Genomic DNA, 22,882 nt, shown 5'->3' on the forward strand with positions numbered 1-22,882 from the left:
CACCGGGCCTGTGGCTGCTCTTCCTGTCTGGCTGCACTTGGCAGGGAGAGTGCAGAGATGGTGGCAGTCTGTGTGTCAGAAGCCTTTTCACTTAGAGCAGCAACACTTGCGCTGCTGCCACCTGGAGGAGCAGGAGCACCGCTGGGCGTGTTGGGATCTGCAGCCCCTGCAGCAAGACCGGAGGCCCCACAATCCCCCTGCTCAGACCCTCTAAGTCTCTTCATGAGGGTGGTCACTCTAACAGCTTTCTGTGAGTAATTAAAAATTCAAATTAAGTGATAGCATACAACAAATGTTACAGATTGATCCTGATGCATGCTCTGGGGAAAGCATCAGACTGACATGATTTTTTATTAAAAACATGAAGGTATACAGATGTCGTCTGCTTTGGTGGTATGCCACATTTTAACGTTTTTTTGAATATATTTTTTAGGCTGAAGACCTAGTCTTTCTCTCTCTGTCTGTCTCTCTCTCTCTCTCTCTCTTTCTCTTTCTCTCAATTTTAAATCAATATACTTAATTGGCATGAGTGAATGTTTTTTTGCAGTTTTGCAAGTTGAACTGTTGCAATTGTAGGAATATATGAAAATGTTTTGTGAAAAATTAGACATGAGAAGTTCCTATGTTTGAGGGAAATAAGTGGAAGAACAAAAACCCACTGAAGTACAGTCCTCTAACTTGGAGACTTGGATCAAGAATATAACAACAACTTTGTCTAACACATGTAATAACTAATGATCTATGAGAAAAAAATGTATTGATATACAGTATGAGATATATGAGAAGTGGTACCTTCCACTTGGCTTTGGCAAAGTTCTTTTCTATCTGTGCACAAACACCATCCTTGATGTTCTTGTCTGAGGCAGCATTTCCAGAAATCCTGAGAGAAAGAATAAGAGAATTATCTCAATAACACAAATATAATAACATGCTGGATAAAAAAGTTTTGTTGGTCTCACTAGTCATATTTGATTAACTTTATTTTTTACCATTCATGGGCAATAGCTTCCTGTGCAGTCAATCGCTGATCTTGGTCCACTTCCATCAAAGATGCCACTAAGTGTTTGGCTGTAAAAAAAAAAAACAGTGAACTTGCTTCTCAAAAATTCAGACCTGAAACAAATCATCTGTAACATGCAACATACAATTACATTACTATGAATTTTAATAAACTGATTATCTCTTACCAGAATCTGAAATGTCATCCCAATATGGTGAATCAAATTCATAGTCGCCTGACAAAATCTTTAGGAAAAGATTTTTATCACGATCATCATCTTCATCAGCATCATCATAGAAAGGAGGGTTTCCAGACAAACTATTGTGTTGGCAGAATAAGAGCGTTATTAGCCTAGAAATCTAGACGCACCCTATCGGCAGCAAATGTAATTTGCAGCCAGGGTCAGTCTAGCAACTCTCCGTTGGCTTGTGAGCTGAAATGAGTTTTGCCGATCGGATACGGCAAAAGTTTAATCTATCAACTAGCGTTGCTCTGGCTGGCTATGAGTGCAGAGAGAATTTGAAAGACAACTGTTTATCCCGCCCCTCGGATTGAGCCCTGCCAATGGTGAGTTTCCAGACTGAACATCTTGATGTGGGTCTGGCTTGTCAGGCTAGAGCATTATAGGACAACACATATTTTGATAAAGTCAGTTAAATAAACTTAAGAAAATGAATGTAGGAGCCTATATTTGTGAGCACTTACAGTATATACATGGTGACACCTATGGCCCAACAGTCCACAGGTCTTCCATATCTCTGCCTCCCAACCACCTCAGGAGCTGAGCAACACATATAGAAACGTTTTTATTCTACGACTACACACCTATTACATTAGTTAAAATTTAATTTAATTAATCTGGTTTTATGTCACTTACCAAGATATTCTGGAGTCCCACATGGGTCCTTAATGAGTCCATTTTCCAGTTTTGCCAACTGGAAGTCACTGATAACAATTTTGGAGTGCTTCAATCGATTAAAGTACACCAAGTTCTCCAGCTGTATGAGTGAACAAATAAAGGTTTATCAAAATAGAAAGCATTCACAAAGAGCAGTTATTCATACGTATCTTGTTTGACCTGTGATGAAATGCAACTATTTTTCAGTAGGTGTCAGCAGTGTAATATACCTTAATATTTCTGTGGACAATTTTCAGAGAGTGAAGGTAAGCTACAGCTTCCAACACCTGCCTCATAACATTGCTGGTGTCCCTCTCAGAGTAGTATCCTTGATCTAAGATCCAGTCAAACACCTCTCTGCCCGTAGCGCTGAAGAGATGGGACATCCAGATTGAATGCATGTGACTTATCGAATAACAACACATTTTGAATAAAACATCAGTTTTATACAAGTTGAGGAAGCACAGTGCACAACAGTCGGTCGGTGCCAACATTTCTCTCAAGTGCCTCTAATAATACTCACAGCTCCAGAAAAAGGAAGTACTCTTTCTTAGTTTCAAAAGTGTCAACCAGCTGGAGGATGTTATGATGTTTTATCCTTTGAAAAGCAGGAAAAAGGGGGGAAAGAGGGGAGAGAGTAAAAGGAGGGGGAGGAGAATGGAGGGATGCAAGTGGGGTTAAGATGAGCAATAAATAGAATGAATGAGTAGTACAAGCTACAGAGCTATACGGTCTCATGTCAAACATTCAGGACTGTTAGGGTAAAACTGATAACTACACCAGATATTTTGCAAAAGCAAAACTTCAGGATGTTGGTTTTGCACCAGACTTTGCTTTGTCTTTGGCTCGACCTGAAGAAAGAATTTTGCAGATCATTTGTCATCACACTTTGCCTCAGTCAGTGCCAGGACAGTGCCCCAGACATGTAGGCTCTATTATGAGGAGCTTAAGACTTCACTTACATCTTCAAGATCATTATCTCATTCTTGGCAGCTTTCCTCACTTTCCTTCCATCCTTTTTGTGGAACTTTTTACAGGTGTACATTTTCAAGGTGTTCCTATCCTTCGCCCGGAATATCTCACAAAACTCCTCTCTGTTAAAAGAGGAAACATACAATCATATTTTGGGCAGATTTCTTAAAAGTCTTTACACACTTTACAACAAAGATGTACTCACAATTTAACAATTTGTCCGAGATCATATTTGTCGGCCACCTCTGAAGGATTGCTGTAATCCTTCTTCTCCCCGAGTGTCAGACAACCAAATGGCATGGCAGCTCGTGCCCTATAGCCAGGGAATGTCCTGCCACAACACAACCTGCTGACAATATGCAACGTATTAGATTTACCTCAATAGTACAGAGTCATTTTGACATCTCCGCAGTACAAAGTGGATCTGAACACAGGGGAGCACCTGTATCGAGAAGCCTATCTCTGAAGCTGTGTGCTCATTACTGAGTAACATTTTATGTAATAACATGCTATTGTTAATGTATTGCTGTAAAATGCATACATTTCTTCACAGAGAAACTATTTCATTAATGGCAATAATAGAAATGGTGGAAACTGTTGCTCAGTGATGGCACATAACACAATAATTTCTTTCTCTGAACCTTTTTGGTCATTCATCTGACAATAGGTGTAATTGAGCTTGTGAGAGCAAATTATTTCAAATTACCACAAAAGCAAAACAACATAAAAAAAATGACATTTTTGAATAACATAATCAACCTTTTAGTGAACTGCTTGGCTCGTTTCTTTCCACTCTGCAGTGAGTCAGCTCTGTACTGCAGCAGCTGTAGCAATATTCATCTGTTTGCTTTCTACCGAAAAGATTATTCAGATAGCGTTGACCCTGTGCTGTTGCTGTAACTGTTGTCTCCTCATTTAATATTTCAAAAGACTCTTGAAAATTGAGAAAGCTGTTAAATCTGCAGTTTTGGAGGAGCGTAGAAGAGTTTTGTGTTTTAAGCCAGTGAAAGATGAGGTTGGAATTACCCACAGTTATAATGACATACACATTGCACATCAGACTGGCTCACAGTTTTCATATTTGCCGAGGCCATTATTACATATATACAACCAAAGATATTACTGTGAAATGATATATACCACAATGTTAATGCTATGGTAAAAATGTCTGATGGTAGACACATTTTATAATCTCCCAGTATTTATTGTCATATCATCCAACCATATTTATAGTAGCTTAAATAAATAAATACGCTCTCAGTCAAACTCAGTGGTTACTCTGCTGACCAAGGTAACAGCTGACTGTATATCTGGTAACACAACATAAAAAAGATAAATCCTTCCATTAAACACAACATTTCTAACTGTCAGCAACAAAAAGCCCAATAAAATGAGTTCACCCACACAAAGTCCTTTAACACGTTTTTATGCCAATTTCACAGCCCTTAATAAATAAATAACGTAATAAATACCATAACCCTGCTGCTTTTTATTTCCCCATGAAAACTGGAGAACCACCATGGACATAGGGTGATGCAACACTGGCTGCTATAACATGTCTTTCTGATGTAACTTGAGCAATTAGGCCTTTAGTGTTTTGAATGGAATGCCTACTTCATAAGTTACTCTCTGTTTTTAGTAAAAGACGCACACTTTACTTGTGGACCCTTTTGTTGCAATTAACTGCAGAAGTAGAGTTACACACTTTAAATGAGGGTAACTTGAATGGCTGCAGCTGCACAGCAGCATACTATACAGGTCCACCACTACCAGCTAAATAATACTGGTAAAATAGGATGCTTGTATGAAAAAGAGACCCAGTTTTTTGGCAGGCCTTACAGTAGAAATGGCAGCCAGAACGGGAGAGTGGGAGTAGAGAAATTCTGACTGAGGTGCTGTCTGGAGCCTCAGTCAAGACCCTATCAGAGGCAGATATTTCTCCCAGCTTTAGCATCCAGTAGTATCTGTAGTACAACAAAGAGTGATCGTATAAATATAAACAATGGAATTTGAAGACTGCACATTAAAGGCATGGTCTATTAATGTGCTTTATTACTGTTTATTACTTGCCAGCAACAAAGCAGAAGGCATCACGCAGAAGATCTCATGTTTTGTGAATCATAAGGGAGCCCTTTAGTTGAAGACAGTAGACAGTGGTGTCCACAAGGGGACTCATTACTCTATGATCCAGTCTCCTCAGATCTCTGCTGTGAAGCTTATATAAAAGTGTTACTTTATGTAAATTGCTTGGTTATTATAACTTAAGAGAGTCCATTTCCACGGATGTTCCTCATTTTGGCCTCTTTATTGATACTGATTTAATGGATCATATCTGTCTCATCCATATAGTAAAGCAAGGAGAAAATTAGTTTTCGATTCATTTGGAGTCCGATACATTAACAGGTGTTGAAGTAGCTGTGCTCCAGTGCTGCAGGTCTCTTTCTTCTCCCACAGACAGATTACATGACTTTTTTCACATGGGATAGGTCAACATGTCACTGTAATATCTAAACCTACCAGTCAAAATTGGTATTAAATACTTTTGTTTTTAAAACATTGTTAGTGGCATTGGTTCATCATTAATATCCTACATTTCTACAGTAGCCTCAGAAAGAAATGGGATAAATGGTTTAACATTGGTAAAGTTACCCTTTCTGATATGAAAAAACAAAACAATCTATTAGTATGAAGCAAAACGATTATGTGCACAACTGCTTTTTTATGCAACTTTAGCTTGGTTCTCATTGACAAAAACACTTTTAAATCATCTTCTTCCAAAAGAATTGCACAAGCAAAACAAGATATGTACATTTTTAAGTACATTTATGGTAATATTCCCTCTCCTTAATTTCTCAGCGGGGCCTCATATGTTCATAGTTCTGATCTTCACTGCAGTAATACTATTTAGGTTATAGCCAGAGAAAGGGTTTTTTTGACCAGAGGTGTTCCACGATGAGGTTGACTAGTATGGTAGTTTCTGAGCAGGTGAGTTCAAACTTTTCCTTTCCTTCACATCTAAAAAAAACCCATCAAAATTGGAAATGGGCTTGAATGGGCTCTTGTGCCAGACTGACTTGCCAAGCAAATCTCAAATTTGCCGGAAGTTCGTCAGGGTTTTCCCAGTCTAACAATAAGCCAGACTTTCTTTAAACTTGTTTAAGTGCATTTGGTGGTCAGCATTTGAGTAGCCAAAGGGATCAAGTCTCTTCTATTTAGCCATTATCTTAATCATCCCAGACAATGATTTTTACTCAGGGCTGTATTTTTTCCAGACATATGCACAAGTAAAAAAAGAGGGTAGGAGAATGTTGCATACTACTCAAACAACAAGCCCATCTCTTACTGTGGTGCTCTAGCCGAAACAATTGTGTATTTCAGTACACCACATGCCTGATGAGTGTGCGGCATACAATAGCATGCCCCTCTGTCCTAAAGAGGAGGGCTGTCAGTTCACCATTAGTCTGGAGTATAATGAGCATTAGATGCTCCGGCTAAATCACATCCTCTACATGAATCCTGCGAGAACAATACCCACACTCACCATTAGTGTTTTCTGGCTCTCACCTAGATTCACACAACTGCTCTGCCTGGGTATCAGAATGATTTATTTTCATAATACTCGCCCCAATCCTGCGCAATGCTGCTCATTCAGACCAATAGAAGCACACAGATGATGCACACAAGAACAACTGCTTTTCCTTTTTCTCATGCCTAACCTCTTCCATAACGATTTTTTGCAAGGTTTATTTAATCAACAGAGGTCATCCGATTCATGGTCACTTTTGAAACGGCTTAAACCAAATATATCAAGCCATGACCGAGCAGTATTTCATCTCATCTTGAATGAGCCCCTCTGGTACACTTTTGGTGGCCTCTGTCTCTCTAACCACACCACCAAATAGCCACCTCACAAAGACAGAGTTAAGGGACGAGGCGGACACCAGACTATTTAATGCAATCATTTCACCTCACAATGAATCACAGATCCATTCACCTGTTCTCGGAAGCTTGACTTCCAGTGCACCAAACACTAAACAGTAAGTATAATAAGTCAGATAGAATTGTGTGCGCAGTTGTTTCCCCCTCCACTTTCAAAGTAATCTTGGAGATAAAAGGCTGTTCTTACTTCAACAGAAGAAGAAAAAGATAGAAGGCACTTGACTTTTGCTGAATCAGGGCTCTTTTATCTTTGCCTTTTGAAAGATCTGAATGAAGTGTTCTTCATTATTGGGAATGTAAATGGTGTTTCACATTTAGACTGTCGCAGAGCTTTGGAAGAACCAAACAGTGGACACCATGTGGGGGATAATGACAAAGGCTGAGCTGTTGCATTTGCTAAACAGATTTCAAATTTGTGTCCAATTTATTTTCCAGAAGAAAAAGTTAGATAAAGATAAAACCTATCCTCTTAATTGAGATTCTTGTTTTCAAGTAATAAAAACTATAATATACACACTATAAGACACAGTCATATTGCTAAATAAGCAACTTAGATGATTTCTTCTATGTAATATAGAGTATTTTGTTTTACAAATATTTTAAATAATTACATACTGTATTATTTCATGGAAATTAATAACATAGCCTATAAGACAATATGAATTAAAATATAAAATGGTTGCATAATGTAGAAGTAAATATTGCTCTAATGATAAATTCCAGGTTCTGAAGGGACATACTAGAGTCATAAAGCTCCTGGGAAAAAAATCACACACATCTGGATCACATTAACAACTGGACTCTGATTAACCACAACAAGAGTATAAGCCATGACAGTTATATTGTATTCTATTATATTAAATTATGATTTGTTGTGAGGTGCAAGAAAATTAAGATGCCTAAAGGCCTAAAAGATTTTATTAGACTCTAACACCTCTCCGACTGTTGGTTCAGCTTTGACACAGGAGGGACAAGGCATTTCATGCACTACACATTTAAGCCTGATTTTGACAAAATTTGGTTAAATTGTGTATTTTGGGACAATGTTCTAGCAGTTAAAAACTTCAGTAATCGGTCAACTCCAATTTCCTCCATCTTCAACTTGCTATACACTACTGGTCAAAAGTTTTAGAACACCCCAATTTTTCCAGGTTTTTATTGAAATTCATGCAGTTCAATGTCTTATTGTACTCTGAAATGAAAGAATAGAACAAATGAACAATTTAAGTTAAAAAAGAAATCATGGAATCAATTTATGAAGCAAAATGTATTCTAAATTTTTGACTCATCAAAGTAGCCCCCTTTGGCAGATATAACATCTGAACACACTCGTTGCATTCTTTCTACAATGGAAATCAAATATTCTTCAGAAAGTTCTTCCCAACTCTGTTGCAGAAGTTCTCATAAATGTGTGGCACTTGTAGGTTGCTTTGTTTTCACTTTTCTGTCCAGTTCATCCCAAACCAGCTCAATGGGGTTTAAGTCTGGTGACTGTGCTGGCCACTCCATGTTTTTAAGCTTACCATCTTGTTCTTTTTTGCTAAGGTAGTTCTGGCATAGCTTGGACTTATGTTTTGGGTCATTATCCTGCTGTAGGATGAACCCCTCAGAGGGTACTGCATGGCGCTGCAAAATGCTGTGGTAGCCGTTTTGGTTCAGGGTGCCTTTCACTCTGTACAAATCACCGACCCTGGATCCAGCAAAACAGCCCCAGACCATCGTGCTTCCTCCTCCATGTTTGACAGTTGATGTCACACACTGAGGAACCATCCTTTCGCCTACTCGACGGCGTACAAAAATCCTGCGTGATGAACTGAAGATTTCAAATTTTGATTCATCAGTCCATAGTACCTTCTTCCAGTCTTCAGTAGTCCATTGACGATGTTTCTTGGCCCAGGCAAACCTCTTTTTCTTATTCTGACGTCTTAGCAATGGCTTTCTTGCTGCAACTCGACCCATCAAACCTGCAGCTCCAAGTCTTGTCTTTACAGTTGAAACTGAGACTTGCTTATTGCGACCACTATTAAGCTGTGCTTGAAGCTGTTGTCTTGTGAGCCGCCTATCAAGCAAGCTGTTGACTCGCAGAAACTTGTCTTCTGATTCTGTTGTGGCTTTGGGTCTACCAGACCTCTTCCTATCAGAGTTTCCCCCAGTTTCTAAGTGCCTTTTGATGGTGAAGAATACTGTCCTCACTGACACCTTGACTTTCTTCGCAAAGGAAAGACCAACATTCTTAAGTGTTATGATGGTCTGTCTCTCTTCCATTGTTAATTGCCTTTTTCCCACCATTTTTATAGCAACACACTACTTTCTGCAGTACAATACTGTTCAAATAATGCTCACGAGGGTATGGTACCACAGTGTGTTCCAACAATACTTTTATACAAACAGAGGGGGTTGTAAGTAATCCAGACAAGTTGGAACACCTGTGGGAATTGGTAGCACCAACTTTCAAAGCTTGATCAACCTCCATTGCTGCAGAACAGCTTTACGTTGTTTACCCATTTCTTGTTCCCTGAAAAAGGCCTTTTTGTAAAATACTGAAATTTCCATTATTTTTCCTTACTTTTTTTTAACCTCAGGCAGTTCACCACTTACATTTGTACCATTTCAAGCTATTCATTGGACTTCAACTGATAAAATTTCAATAAAAAACAAAAAAAATTGGAGTGTTCTAAAACTTTTGACCAGTAGTGTACGTACACAACTAACATTGGAAATTACACTAAACAATGTAATGATGGTGTTATAATTAGAGGTAAAATTTGCAACTAAACAGTTTTCCAGTGGTTGCAGATTTACACTGATTGGCCAAAGGGGAACAGTATAAAGGTAACACTTATACAACTTTGCTGAAGGGATGATGGATTTTTTTCAGCTCTCTGTTCTGGCATTTAATAACATACCAATTGGCCAAGTAGAGGTGCTAAATCACAATTTCACATTTTAAAAGTCTTTACTTAGAGCTGGGTGATATACATCTACTGCCATATTTTAATCCAAGTGTTAAATGATTAAATTAATGTTCAACATACTGAAGTGTGTGGTCATAAAAAATGACCAAATGTTTAATGTTAAAGTTTTCAGTTTCCACAAGTATCAATTCAATGTCAAACTGACCGAAATCTTCTTACTGACTAACTAGACTGCTATCTAACTTTTAAACACCATAACTGATATGCCTGCTGAGTCGTGCTGAGCAACTGAGATAAAACGTGATTTTCCCTAAAGTAACTGCTCATTTTTATGGATAGTTTACTGTTGCTTTGTTGCAGTTTGTTGTAGGTCCTACTAGCACACACAGAGTCACACAGTCCATCTAAGAAAAAAAAAAGAAACGTGTGATCACAGAATAGAAATGCTGTGTTTTTGCTATATAACAACATACAAATGGTTTGGTGTCTTTTTGTCATAAAATAGTTATTATGTTGCTATTTTAGAACTCAGGTTTGTTGGTCAAAGTCATGTCAGATGGTGGCAGTAGGCCATGGAGAATTGTGGATTTGGCCACAGCTGAGCCTCTTCAAAGGGAACGGCTTGGTGACAGGGGACAGATGGTGGTGGTGATGTTTGAGCCAAATTTTAAAGCCTGTAATGCCTCATTTATGGCCTAAATGTCGCTCTTGATAGCTGTGAACACAACGAACACATTCACACTTCTAATTTTCAAGGACATTATATCAGACTTGAATGGAAGCAGAGAAATGTGTTTGTTTTTCTGAAAGTCCAGACTAGAGAGGGGACCATTTTGATAAGTGTGAATCAGTCCTACTTTGTGCTTGCCTCTCTTATGCAGTCGTCCATTCATCTCTTCCGCGGGCATCACTGGCTCATCGGACCACTTTCGTCTGATGTTGTTTTGTTGCCATGGTCACCAAGTGCTACAGTATGCATCGTGGTATTGTCTGTGCAGAATAGCTCTCTGCGTACTCTGTACTACGTCATTACTGCCCAAGACCACTGCCATTGCATGTGGCCAAAACTCCTTTTAAACAGTTTACAAAACAAAATACAGAATATTAACCAAACTAATAAAAACAAATAATTATTCTATTTACATTTATTTTACCATGTCAATCTGAAAACACTGTGCCCCAGTTATCTGACAGCTACTTCATTTTAATTAACTATAGCTGAATGCCCCACGACACACACCACAAGCCAGGCAACACATTCAATTCAGTGTGAAGGAAGGGTTTTAGTATTCTTCACAGTTTATAATATTGTTGCACTGCACACTAAGTTCAGTTGTATGTCGGCAGACTTGAACTCAGATCTTTATTGATGAAATAAAGGTGTTACATTGCATCATCTCAGTCGCCGATAATTCATTGATTCATCATCGGCATCAGACAAGCCTTGACACCTGTTACCAGGGGCGTTGGACTGGGGGGGAAAAGGGGACTTAGTACCCAGGGTCCTCATGTGAGGAGGGCCCAAAAAGATGCTAGAATGAATAGCTGTGGATGCGGGGAGGGGCCCATAGAAAATGCCTTTCTACAGGGACCAGAATTGTGTGCTACGCCCCTGCCTGTTACATAAACAAAAGGCACAAACTCTATTCAAATAAGCCTTTTAAACATTCTAATCAATGGTAGATGTTTTACTGTTTCTTCCAGAACGAACCACTAAGGTGTGTGTGGCACTGTTTCTGAAAAGCAGCGGTACATGCAGCAGCTTACTGTACTTAGGGAGTTCTATCTCTATCGTTTGTTCAACGATTTGCCTTTATAAACTTTAGATGTTGTTTAATCTTTAAATGTCAGTCATTCATAAGGCATAAATCTTTCCAATAGCAACATTGTGTGTCTATAAAATCCCCTCAACATGTTTCCTGTTTTCTCTTAGTGTGCTTCAACACAAGATCCCTTCTCATGCAAGTCTACTGTTTCCTGCATCAAACCAACTGGCAGTGCAGTAGGGGTTCCCAAACTTTTCTGTGCTTAATTTACATGTATGTTAGCCTTCTGATCCGATGCCTTATGATTGATCCAAGTGTATTTCCAGTGCTGAAATTCACAACATTTGCCCTTCGAAGTAAGGACCCTTTGGAGCTCCACTTTCATGTTTTTTTAGAGGCTAGGCACCTTCACTGTCCTGACGTGTCAGAGCACTTGGTCTGGGGACAAATAATGACAAGGAGACAGGGACACCGCCAGACTGTGAATATGTGAACTCAAGAGGTGCCGCAGTCTGAGTGCTTAAGCAGCATGCCTTATGTAAATCTGAAACGCGGTTTGAGCAACTATTTCTTAACTGTAAAGCTCATATTGTAAATAGACTTGTTGAGCGGCTCGTAATGACAATACTGCATACACTTTGGCTTTAACAGCAAAACAGATTCCCCCGATTAAAGCCTGTAAGTGTAGCCTACTGACAGGCTACTGCTGAAGCAGCTTGACAGTTTAAATAGACTACAGTATTTGCGCATCACCCAGGTTAGACTGATGTTGCAGGAAAGAGAAAACTCTGCTGCAGGTTTCTTAAATCACGTGAGCTTGTCTGATATTTCAACCAAAAATATTTTTTCGCCGCAAAAGTTTTCGAAAACCAGTCATGTTACGCGAAGTGGTCAAGGAGACGGCAGTTATATATAATACATAGCCTACCTACACCTCGGAGAACATTCCTCGACATTCTACACTTCTCGCGGTTTTGACAGCAGTTGTTTGCAATCTTGTGATGGAAAGCAAAGATTAAGCAAATTGCGTTCACTTACCTTTAATTAAGTAAACTGGTAATTAGCCTATCAAGAATCCAATCCTCTGTCTAATGTTTTGGTATTTTCCTGTTGAGGCTTCACTTTTTCTCCCACTGATTTTACAGCCAGCGTGCCTGAAAAGAGATGTAAGATCCTCGAGCATTTCCAACAGGTCAGCTTGTTCACGGGAGTAGGCTATTACGTAAACGTGTGACGGTAACAGCGGGCTATGATGCAGGAAGGAGGGGAAGTGTGGCGCGCGCGTGTACGATGTGCGGTGCACCATTCACGCGCGTGCGTTAGCGCAGCACCAGTGCAGCAAATATTGTGATGACAGTATCATCATTCTTAGGACTTTTAATAGTGAATGATCAGGGTCAAAAGATGTTTTCTCAAAGTCCCTCAACAAGTCATTCAACAAAACCATCTGATCCCAGAATAAGATAAGCTTCTCCCAAAAAATTAAATAAAAATAAAAAAAACTATTACTTGCACACTCACAATCTCCATCTCATAGAGAACACATATAAGCCTATGTGGAATATGGGTTTGTTTGCTCACTGGTTTTCAATATCAGTTGTAGTGATTCCCTTTCAAATTTCAAAGTTGTCAAAGTTGTATTTATTTGGAGAGAGGCTTGATTTGTGTGAACACTTTTTAATGAACAATAATGATTTTGCTTTCATGCAAGACACATTCTTGGATATTTAACAATGAAAGTTAAATCAGAAAAGACGAACAGACAGCAACAGCACCCAATGGTAGAAAACACTGCCCCAACACAGCCTGATTGACCACAAGTAAGTAATAAACTAAAACTAAGAATATATCTGCTGGTAGAAAAATGGAATATGTTGGAGAAAAAAAAACATACTTTGAATCAGAAGACACACTAAGCAGTCACAACCCACCAATTATGCTGCAAGCAGCAGACTACTCTGCTGATTTCTCTGCACAGTATACTGTATCCAGCTTTGCTCTTAATGCAGACCTTTTGAAAGTAGAGGCAACAATCCTACAGGATACGACTGAGACAAAGCTCAAGTGAACCAAGAGGTCTCAAAATCACACACCGCTTCACTGGGTCAGTGCCAACAGCAATGCTATGTTTAGAGACAAGGGATATCTTCCGGCTTGAATTGATCCTAGAGAGCATGAACTATGAGCATCTTGCCATAAGCTGGTTTCTGATTTTAATTTTAACATACTGTCTGTGGTGAATTTTAGCAAGTTCTAGTCTATGCAAGTTGATTTTCAACCTGGACTAAAATGAACTAAAAACCAGGGCTGCTTGGAGAAACGCATTTCTAAAGCAGCTGGGGGAAATGACTGACAGTAATGTACAGTAAGTAATACCAGATTCAAATAATATGTTGTGTATCCCTTCTACATAAAAATTAACCTGTGGGAAAAAACTAAGCAATGTTTTACCACGCTGTGTGTGTGTGTGTGTGTGTGTGTGTGTGTGTGTGTGTGTGTGTGTGTGTGTGTGTGTGTGTGTGTGTGTGTGTGTGTGTGTGTGTGTGTGTGTGTGTGTGTTTTAATCATACACTATGTGTTATGGATGAGACCACAATGTTCATGTGTCATGTTTCATGGGACTGAGTGCATTCTGTTCTACAATTTCTTTGTGAAAATGTATGTTTTTGGACAAAGGCATAGGTAACATCGATTTTAGGATGTGAACATTTGTCTTTAAAATCTCCAAAGTTACCTGGCCACCATATAAATCTAAATCTAAGACCTCTGTGTGCATGCGGTAGCTGAGCAGTTTCAAGAGAGAACACTGATCTACCATACGTAGCACGTTGCAATTATATGTAAAGGTATACAGAGGATCTGCAGTGATTTTAGCTGGTAGGCCGACTCTGTAGCATTGGCTTATGTAACATGAGTGTCTCTTTCCTAAAATGAGTAATGCCGCTAAAAGGCCATTGGGATAACAGAAAAGAGAGTGGTAGAGCATCTTTAACCTGCTCCCCACCTACCCATAATACCACCTACTCTCTCTTTTCTGTCTCCCCGTATCACATGGCTCTCTACAACTCTGGTTGTCTTAGCAAAACTGTATGTGCTGTATCACAAATCTGAGTCCTGCGATCCCTTATCTGTCATCATTTTAGAACGGGAAGGTTTATACAGTAATCCTCCTCTAATCCTCCAAGGGAGTCCATCAAAGCTGTCAAAGTTTAAGTCTAAAAGTGTCTTTGTGAAAGCAGCCTGAGATGGAAAACCTGAATTTGAATGAAGAAAGACAAATATGAAATTGTACAACTTCGAAATAGAAAGATGAACTCAGTGATACAGTTAGGAGTTGGGGAGTGTGCATCAAGAAATTGTGTTCAGGTACACACTAGATTTGGATGTTTTTCAGATAAAAGGTGAAGCATTACAGCTCAGACAGCTCAGGGTGCCAGAGGCACAATTACGACAAGCAAAAGTCATATATGATACACACAGCATGACAGCATTAAGACGTCACGCTCCAGTGTCTTATCTGAATTGCAGGCCACCCCATCAGTGCATATGTATACTGAAGGAGTCTGCGTTTTGCAAAATATGGCTTAACTCCATACTCACGTGTCTATGTTCTAATAATTGCATGTCTATGCGCTTGACACAACAACTAAATTGCCATTGACATCCACAATTTTGGTGCGTTGTCACCATAGTAACAGCCTCTTCCGTGACATAGACATGGCATTGTTTGTGCCATTTGAAAGAAGCTGTAATAAAAGTCATTTTGAAGTAACAAATCTCCCAGCGAGGATCCCCAACGCAACTTTGAGGATCATTTTCAAATCTCTGAGACAACAGGGGCATTTGTAATAAGATGATTATTGTTACATTTAAATTTAAATACTATAAGTTTGGTGGCTGCAGGTCTGCGTAATCATATCAGAGGACTTAATGAGTCTTGTCGACTAACCTTTTATCTCTAGGTCTTTCTCTGACCTTTGACTCAGAGTACAATCTTCCTTCCTATTATTACTTTTGGGGATCTTCTGTTGCCATTTATTAGGCACAGTTCTAATTCAGTTAATCTGTTTATCTTAATATCTGAAGCTGTGCCATGAAATCAGTTTAAATTGTACCAGTCACTTGCATTGTAGGTTGAAAGTAATGTGATTTATATCAGTTGTAATTATCCACAAGAAAGCTTTTTAGCCTGTCCTACAGTAGAAGCATACGCAAAAGTGGAATCTGCGTCACAAAGCTCACAGGCAGTACCTCAATGTGCTTCTCTGTAGCTACTCAATGATCTGCTCATCCTCATGTTACCATGGCTGCATCTAGTTAATCCAGCATTTGTAAGTCTGTGAATGGACTCGAGTGACTCCCCTGCTTTACTGTTTCAACATGTCTGTCTTCTCGCCTGTATTTGAAATCCCTTACAGTCCCTTCATGGAGGAGTTTTAAATGGAGAATCTTGGCTATGTTTATATCACATCAGCATCACACTTATTATTACTTATAATCACATGTATTTCTTGTTTTATAGGGATTTATATTATGATAAGGAAAACAAAGTGAGAAAATGTAAAAAAAAAAAATCACCTTACGAGTTCTATTTTAGGTGTATATTCCATTTTCTCATTTATTCAAATTAAATTAAATCAATTATCTATTAGCAGACAGATACATATATAAATATACTGTAATAAATGTCTGTGAAATTAACAGTCAAGTATGTTAATATAAATAATAAGTATATATACATACATAAAGGCCAACTAAAACTGCCCACCTGAGCAACGAAGGACAAGGCTCACAGCAAAATTAGGAGTGTGTCGTAACACACTGCAAAATATCTTTCTTTACTCACAGAAGTCATCAGTTGATCCTGGTGCAATTTCCCTTGTTTTGGGAATGTTTTAGAAATTGTCGATTTTACTTAAAGAAAAAAACAGAATAAGGTAAGTTATCAGTCAAACAATGCCATTCCATCTCCAGACTCTTTTCATTGTTTTAAGAAAATAGGATTTCTTTTCTTTGTTTTGCAGAGAAGGATTGGCCCTGAAATCATATTCTGATCAAACTCTTTTGTTCTCCACCTGTACTCAAGCTTGTAAAAGATGAGTCAACTTATAGTTCAATTTAGTTGTCATAGAAACCAAAACCAATAGTCATAGGGTATGTGATGGAAACCTTTGAAGGGCTGAAAGCATGCTTCTCACAAGCATCAGTAGAGACCTTGACAGCTATTTTCTGAGGACATAAACCGTACCAATTATACAATATAACATGTAAACAATGCTAATAAGTAATAGCTCAAGTGTAAATGAATAGATACATGGCTGTTAGAGTTAGGGTTTGGAAATATGTTTTGGATGAATGAAGTCATGACGAAACCAGCCTTATAATTTGGGTTCATCTATGAAGAAGCTGAAAGCTTTCTGAAGCACCCAATTCTGAGATTCCATCTATGTACAGTCAAGTTTCGATGCCTTTTAAGCATGCAGGATTTAACATCAACAAGGAAAATAAAACACAAAAACATTTGAGTTAGTCTTTTTGCAAATTCTGCTGCTTTAGTTGTTTCATCAAGTGTTTCTTATGAATTCCAAAGTCCGTATACTGTATGTAAAGTTCTATTTTGAAATTTACACTTTTTTGAATTCCAGTTCAGTTTACCCAAATTACAACAAAAAGTTTTGACTCATACCCACTGCCGTGCAGATTTTTACTTCAGTTTTTATTTTATTTAATTAGAGTTGAACACTTGTGCTGCATAAAGCATTCCAAATTTTGAAAAATAAAAATTAACAGCAAAATAAAGTCCTGGTTATTCTGTATAACCCAAATCCAACACTTCAATGACACTAAAGACACAATCCCATTTCAACTGTTGACAGTGTGTTCTTGTGGAGGGGGGGCACAGTGTCACAGATGATACCCTCACACTTCAAAGAACATTTTGTGCGCTTTGAGGTTACCATAGCTACCACAACACAGCAAGACTGGATGCCCATTATGTTGATTAGCTAATAACTGTCTATGATTTCTGTGTTAAAGCCAAAACAGTCCATAACAATCAATTTCATAGTGAAGAAATGATCTATGTTGTAAAATATCTTGTGTAACCCGAGTCCCCAACTTTAATTTTAAAGTCGTAATAAAGTGAGAGGAGTACAATTCAATAGTAACAAACTAGGTTGGTTCATTGTTTTATTTATTCATGCTCTTGGGACAAATAATAAATCAAAAACAATAAATAAATTAACATTCGTCAAAGGTTTCATATACTTATAATTGCTGTGGTCACTCTGCTCACATGGAAAGGTGATCTCTCAATTCTCTTGTGCTTATTCAGAGTTTATGAGGGCTGCTTTTGGGTCTGCACGGACACTTCACCACTTCCATAAACAAGGGGACTCTTTTTCCTAATTGTTAAAGATGACTGCTGATGTAGAAATATTACATTTCATATACTGTGTTGTATCCACAGTTATTTAAAATGGTTAATGGATTTTTTTCTGAAACATAATGACCTTCAAATGACAAAATGTGAGGTTGCATCATTTTAAATAACATTCAATGTCGGTTCTGCTCATCTATAAATTTAATTTTTGTTGATAACTATGTTGTACTGTGATGATTCTACTTTTGACTATATCAACATGGTTTGATGGTCACTATCCATTACTTCGTAAAACCAAATCAATCAAGAATTTTTATTCCAAATTCGAATGCCGCTCTTTTACATGCCCATACGCAATAATACATGACTGAATTACAAATGTCCGTTGCAGGGACTGGACTGGTACTGATTTTCATGAGAGATGTGGGTCACTACCTTATCTCCATAAAGATAATGAGCAAAATATGTTATTCAGTGAGTTGGTGAAAGAAAAATATGTATCCAGTGTACTCACAGTATTCACTTTGAGGCATATACTGTACAATCCTTGAATTAATAATGTGAAGAAATATCACCCTGTCTTACTCAATACATGAATTAATGTCTTTTTCTGGAATGTGTGTATTGCACTCCAAACTCATTGTATTCATTACCCTGACACAGACACACATACGTGAAAATTATGAATAGATTGTTAAACATGCATAAAGCAGTTTGCTAATTTTCAACCATATCTCTTTGCCTTCCTACACACCACTGGTATCAAATGGTGGTTGTCATAGAAACAGGCTCACAAGCCAAAACAGAGCTTTTAAAAGACAACTACAGATCAGCATAAAAGAAAATCTCTCCTATCCACCTTCTCTGTCTACAAACCTGTCTAAACCCTAATGAGAGCTGAGATGATTGATTTTTGCTTCTCTCATTTACAAGACACAATGACATGACAATGACTTGTGGAATAACATGCACCAATAGTATAGTTTTATGTGGCATTTCAGGATGGGTGGCATGGTGGTTCAGTGGTTTGCAACACCTCAGATGGGCAGGGAGTTGGCATGTTCTCTCCCTGTCTCGATGGGTTTCCTCTGGGTGCTCCGGTGTCCAACAAGTCAAAGGCCTGCCGGTCAGAGAAATAAGTTTAATCATCTTACAAAAGATACATAAAGATTATTTGTCTAAGGAGTTGATGGTGAACCATACAAAAGCTAAAGGGTGAGTGAATATTGTGCTTAATTTAATGTAGGCTGAGAAACATATAGATAGAAAAGGTAAATGTTTTAGCATTCTGATACAAATTCCCAAACCACACTGTCATTTCATCCCAAACATCCAAATTTAGCCCACATTTTACTGATGTTAACTGCTTTTATTGAAAGCATTGTTTAGGTTTGTAGCCAACATACATTAAAGGTCATTACCATTTGGTTACTCAGTTAACCCTCCGTGGACAAAAGACGCACCGGCGAGTCCAAGCGATGTTTGACAACACTCCTACTCAAAAAGCGTTAAGAATTTCTTTTTAGACATTCATTTACTATGTAATTCATATATTACCATACTTTTGTGAACTCATTTCAAGCACCAAAACCATGAAGTGTAGGTATGTTTTTACAAAAGATTTGATAAATATTTCCGCTTTTGGGCCAAATGATCTCTTTATATATTGCTTTGGACACAATTTTGGGCGTCATTATACAGAAACCTGAGTTTGTTCTGAACATTTTGATATGAAACACATGGGGATCAAGTAATATGCAAATACTCCTAAAAGGAGAATTCAAGAAGATATCAAAAAACGCCCTAAGATCTCGGAGGGTTAAACAGTTTTTAATGAAAATTTTAAAATATATGTCAATCATTCATTTATCCCAGAAATGGTTCTCACATAAGCATCCTAAATGTCTGGTGTGTGGCGTTGATTCTGCCAAACACTCTCAGTCTTGACATTAGTTTTAATAAAGCAAAATGTTAAACCACTGTAGGGGTTAATATGAGAGTGTGGAGGTCGAGGGAGAAAGGGGAAGGGAAGAGGGAGAGAGAAGATGGAAGAATGAATAACAAAAAGTATTAGAGAAAGAGAGTGGACAGGAGTGGATCTGAAATAAAGGGGAAGGGATTTAAGTTATGGTACATTTTTGGTCACTGTCATTATCATTTGATCAATACTGTATACCGTATGTAGTGTATGTCTGGATGCACTACTGTTGTTTTCTCAGCTGCTCGGAAATGAAAACAATTGACTTAGCCTCAAAAAGACCATCATTTACAGTAAATCTAAAATATTTGTAATCATGCACATGCATGTAAAAACTGAACCCTAAGAGAATATTGAACTCAAGTCCTTACATTCTTTTAACCCTTTTTATATAATAGAGTTCAGGAATCATGAAACTCTTTTGCGGTAATTAAAGTGTCTGCTCTGTAGAATGGTTAAAGGCTCAGTATTTTTGTTCAATGTGCCTGAAGCTACATGATATGACACTGACCGGAAATAACTGAATGTTTTGTCACTCCATTGCAGGCACTGAAACCCATCACACACTATTGAGCTGCTTCCAAAGCTGGGCCCTAGCGTGAAACTAAAAACTTTGATGTGATTGCAATCTGAAGGAGCAAAACAATTGTTACTGAGGAGGACGCTGATAAATGAGGAATTACTCAAGCACTTGTTAGAAGCTGCAAAGGTGTGAGATGGTCGATGAGGTACACCTGCACCCGATTTACCTCTTTGTATTTGGTCTTTTAGCACTGAGATGATCAGATTATTATCATTCATTGTTACATTTGTTTATTTTATGCATTTAATTTGTCTCTAAAGCAGGATTATTATTTATGAATTAGTCTAATTAACTTCATTTCACCAGGATAATTTACTCAACAACAAAAAAAACAACATGAAAATCAGTACAGTCTGTTGTTTACAGTTTATTGGTGACCAGATAAACAAGTTAAAATTCTGTAATCAACTAGCTATAAGAAATCTTTGGCTATTTCAAAAAACTCACTGGGAATCAATGGGAACATCTGATACCTTAGGTATCAAAGAATGTTTATGTGTTTAACATTTGTAACTGTGGTTAACTTTTCTTTCTTGATCATCCAAAATATTAAATTGACCCTGTTGCATGGCAAGCATGGTTTGTTAAATTGTTAAATTGTGTTAAACTTTTGTTTGTTTAAAGTGGGTAAATCATGAATACATTTTGTCTTGCCTTGTTTGTAAGTAATTAATTATTAGGCAGCCTTGTGCCAAAGTAAAGACGAAAATGCATAGCTATACGTAGACAACGTCCATACTGTAGGTTAAACAGTAGGTCAGCACAAACCACACAATTATACTGCATATGTTCTATGTCAATGACGTTTCATTGACGGGATAGGTACTCATTTTCGGCCGGATGTCCCTCACCTTCCGCTTTCTTTGTCTTGGCATTCTAAACTCTGGTTGATTCGGGAAAGATTCTCCGAGCTAGAACTGACAATCCCATTATATTTATCTTTTTTTTTGAGTAAAATTCTCATCACACACTCAAGAGACATTTCAATTCCAGAGCTCGCCTCCCTACGTGCACATGTTCCACCAAAACAAGTTCCTTCCCAAGGTTATTTTGCAAAGGCACCGTTGCTGCATCTGGCGCTTAGCGGCGCGCAAGACGATTGTGATTGGTTTAAAGAAATGCCAATAAACCACAGCACATTTTTCTCCTATCTAGGAATGTTGTGTGGACTAGCCAGACCTTTCTCCACAGCACTGTCCAAGACTATACTGCATATAAGAAGAGACTTTTAGTCTTATGTGAAGAGTCTTGTAAAAATGACATGCACTTTTCCACTTTTTCATGGATCCACTTGCTCAATTTATTTCTAATAGCACCTATCAAATTCCAGATGATAAACTATTTTATGTTACACTGATATTGAGAGTTGCTTTTTAAATATAATTTCAATAAAAATCGAAAAAGTGAAGCACTGGCTGGTTTTTTGATCTTATGTCTTGGGTGGCTAAACCAAGGAAAACATTAATAAATCTGGATATAAAAATAGCTTGCAATGCAAGAAGAGAGTTATGACAGTAAGATTGCTTTTGAAGATTTAAGGAGCTTACTTGTTAATGGTTTCTGATTTGTCAAATGGCAGTGTAGTTGTACAACCTTGATGAGGGACTGTAATGATTGAATGCATGCCGGTGCAGTACTCCTCCTAACTTCAGGTAATAAGCTGCATCTGGTTGTTTAAGGGTAGTCTGACTGGCTCTCTTGCAGACAGTGAATACCAAATGTTGCCTTATTAAACATAACCAACTTCAGTTTCTAGGACTTGATAGCAAGGGGTACCCATCAGTGTGCCATGTATATTACTTGCCTTGATTTATACTGTCACCCAGAAATACCATGGGCTGAAGCAGTATCCAAAAACAACCTAGTCTGGCATAGGCAATGTCTCCACAGCACTGTGTCACCATATGTATGTAACGAATAGATTTTTTTACCTTTATTTATTCAGGGAAAGGTTCACTGAGAGGAAGCCTCTCTTTTGCAGGATCACCCTGATCACATTCACACAATTACACATTCATACCTGGAAGCTGTCCAGTACAACCACAGTCTGATTTGCTGGCCACTGAGCAACTCCACTGGAGGGACAAGCACTGCTCTTTCACTTTCCCCACCCCGATTTCATCCTGTCAGTCTGGGGGATTGAACTGACGACCTCCTGGTCACAAGCTCGCTTCTATAACCTTTGTAACCACTACCCCATCAGATGAGGAGAAAGCATAGCTAGTTTTGCCAACACATTGTGGATCATGTGAACAGAATCATTCATCAGTACAGTTACACTGCAGAACAACCACTATGTAATCCAAATATGATTATGCCTAAAAAATAAAGTCAAGATGATGTAATCTTTCATAAGTGTTATCTATTCTGTATGCCATAGAAAAATACCAAATACTTCAAAGTACTTTAAAGTGGTATAACTGCCAACATGAAATGACTGCAGCCACAC

At 38.2% G+C, this 22,882-nt stretch overlaps 1 protein-coding gene across 2 annotated transcripts in view; it reads right to left on the minus strand.

Moving 5' to 3' along the window:
* Window positions 1-12,713, minus strand: part of LOC114554624 (caM kinase-like vesicle-associated protein) — a 13,811-nt gene extending 1,098 nt beyond the window's left edge. The window contains exons 1-11 of one of the 2 annotated variants that reach the window (XM_028576569.1): window positions 12,529-12,713; window positions 3,076-3,216; window positions 2,861-2,992; window positions 2,422-2,496; window positions 2,129-2,267; window positions 1,878-1,998; window positions 1,706-1,781; window positions 1,188-1,318; window positions 990-1,068; window positions 793-880; window positions 1-248 (exon numbers count right to left, since the gene is read on the minus strand). The exon at window positions 1-248 is cut by the window's left edge and continues 1,098 nt beyond it. In XM_028576569.1, the coding sequence (XP_028432370.1) occupies window positions 1-248; window positions 793-880; window positions 990-1,068; window positions 1,188-1,318; window positions 1,706-1,781; window positions 1,878-1,998; window positions 2,129-2,267; window positions 2,422-2,496; window positions 2,861-2,992; window positions 3,076-3,170 (1,184 nt within the window). In that variant the 5' untranslated portion in view covers window positions 3,171-3,216; window positions 12,529-12,713. Of the gene's footprint in view, window positions 249-792; window positions 881-989; window positions 1,069-1,187; window positions 1,319-1,705; window positions 1,782-1,877; window positions 1,999-2,128; window positions 2,268-2,421; window positions 2,497-2,860; window positions 2,993-3,075; window positions 3,220-12,528 lie in introns of both variants that reach the window. The other variant, XM_028576567.1, reaches the window with a different exon arrangement.
* Between the last annotated feature and the right edge of the window lie 10,169 nt (window positions 12,714-22,882).

Source organism: Perca flavescens, chromosome 4 (assembly GCF_004354835.1).
Source record: "Perca flavescens isolate YP-PL-M2 chromosome 4, PFLA_1.0, whole genome shotgun sequence".
Classification (NCBI taxonomy): Eukaryota; Metazoa; Chordata; class Actinopteri; order Perciformes; family Percidae; genus Perca; species Perca flavescens.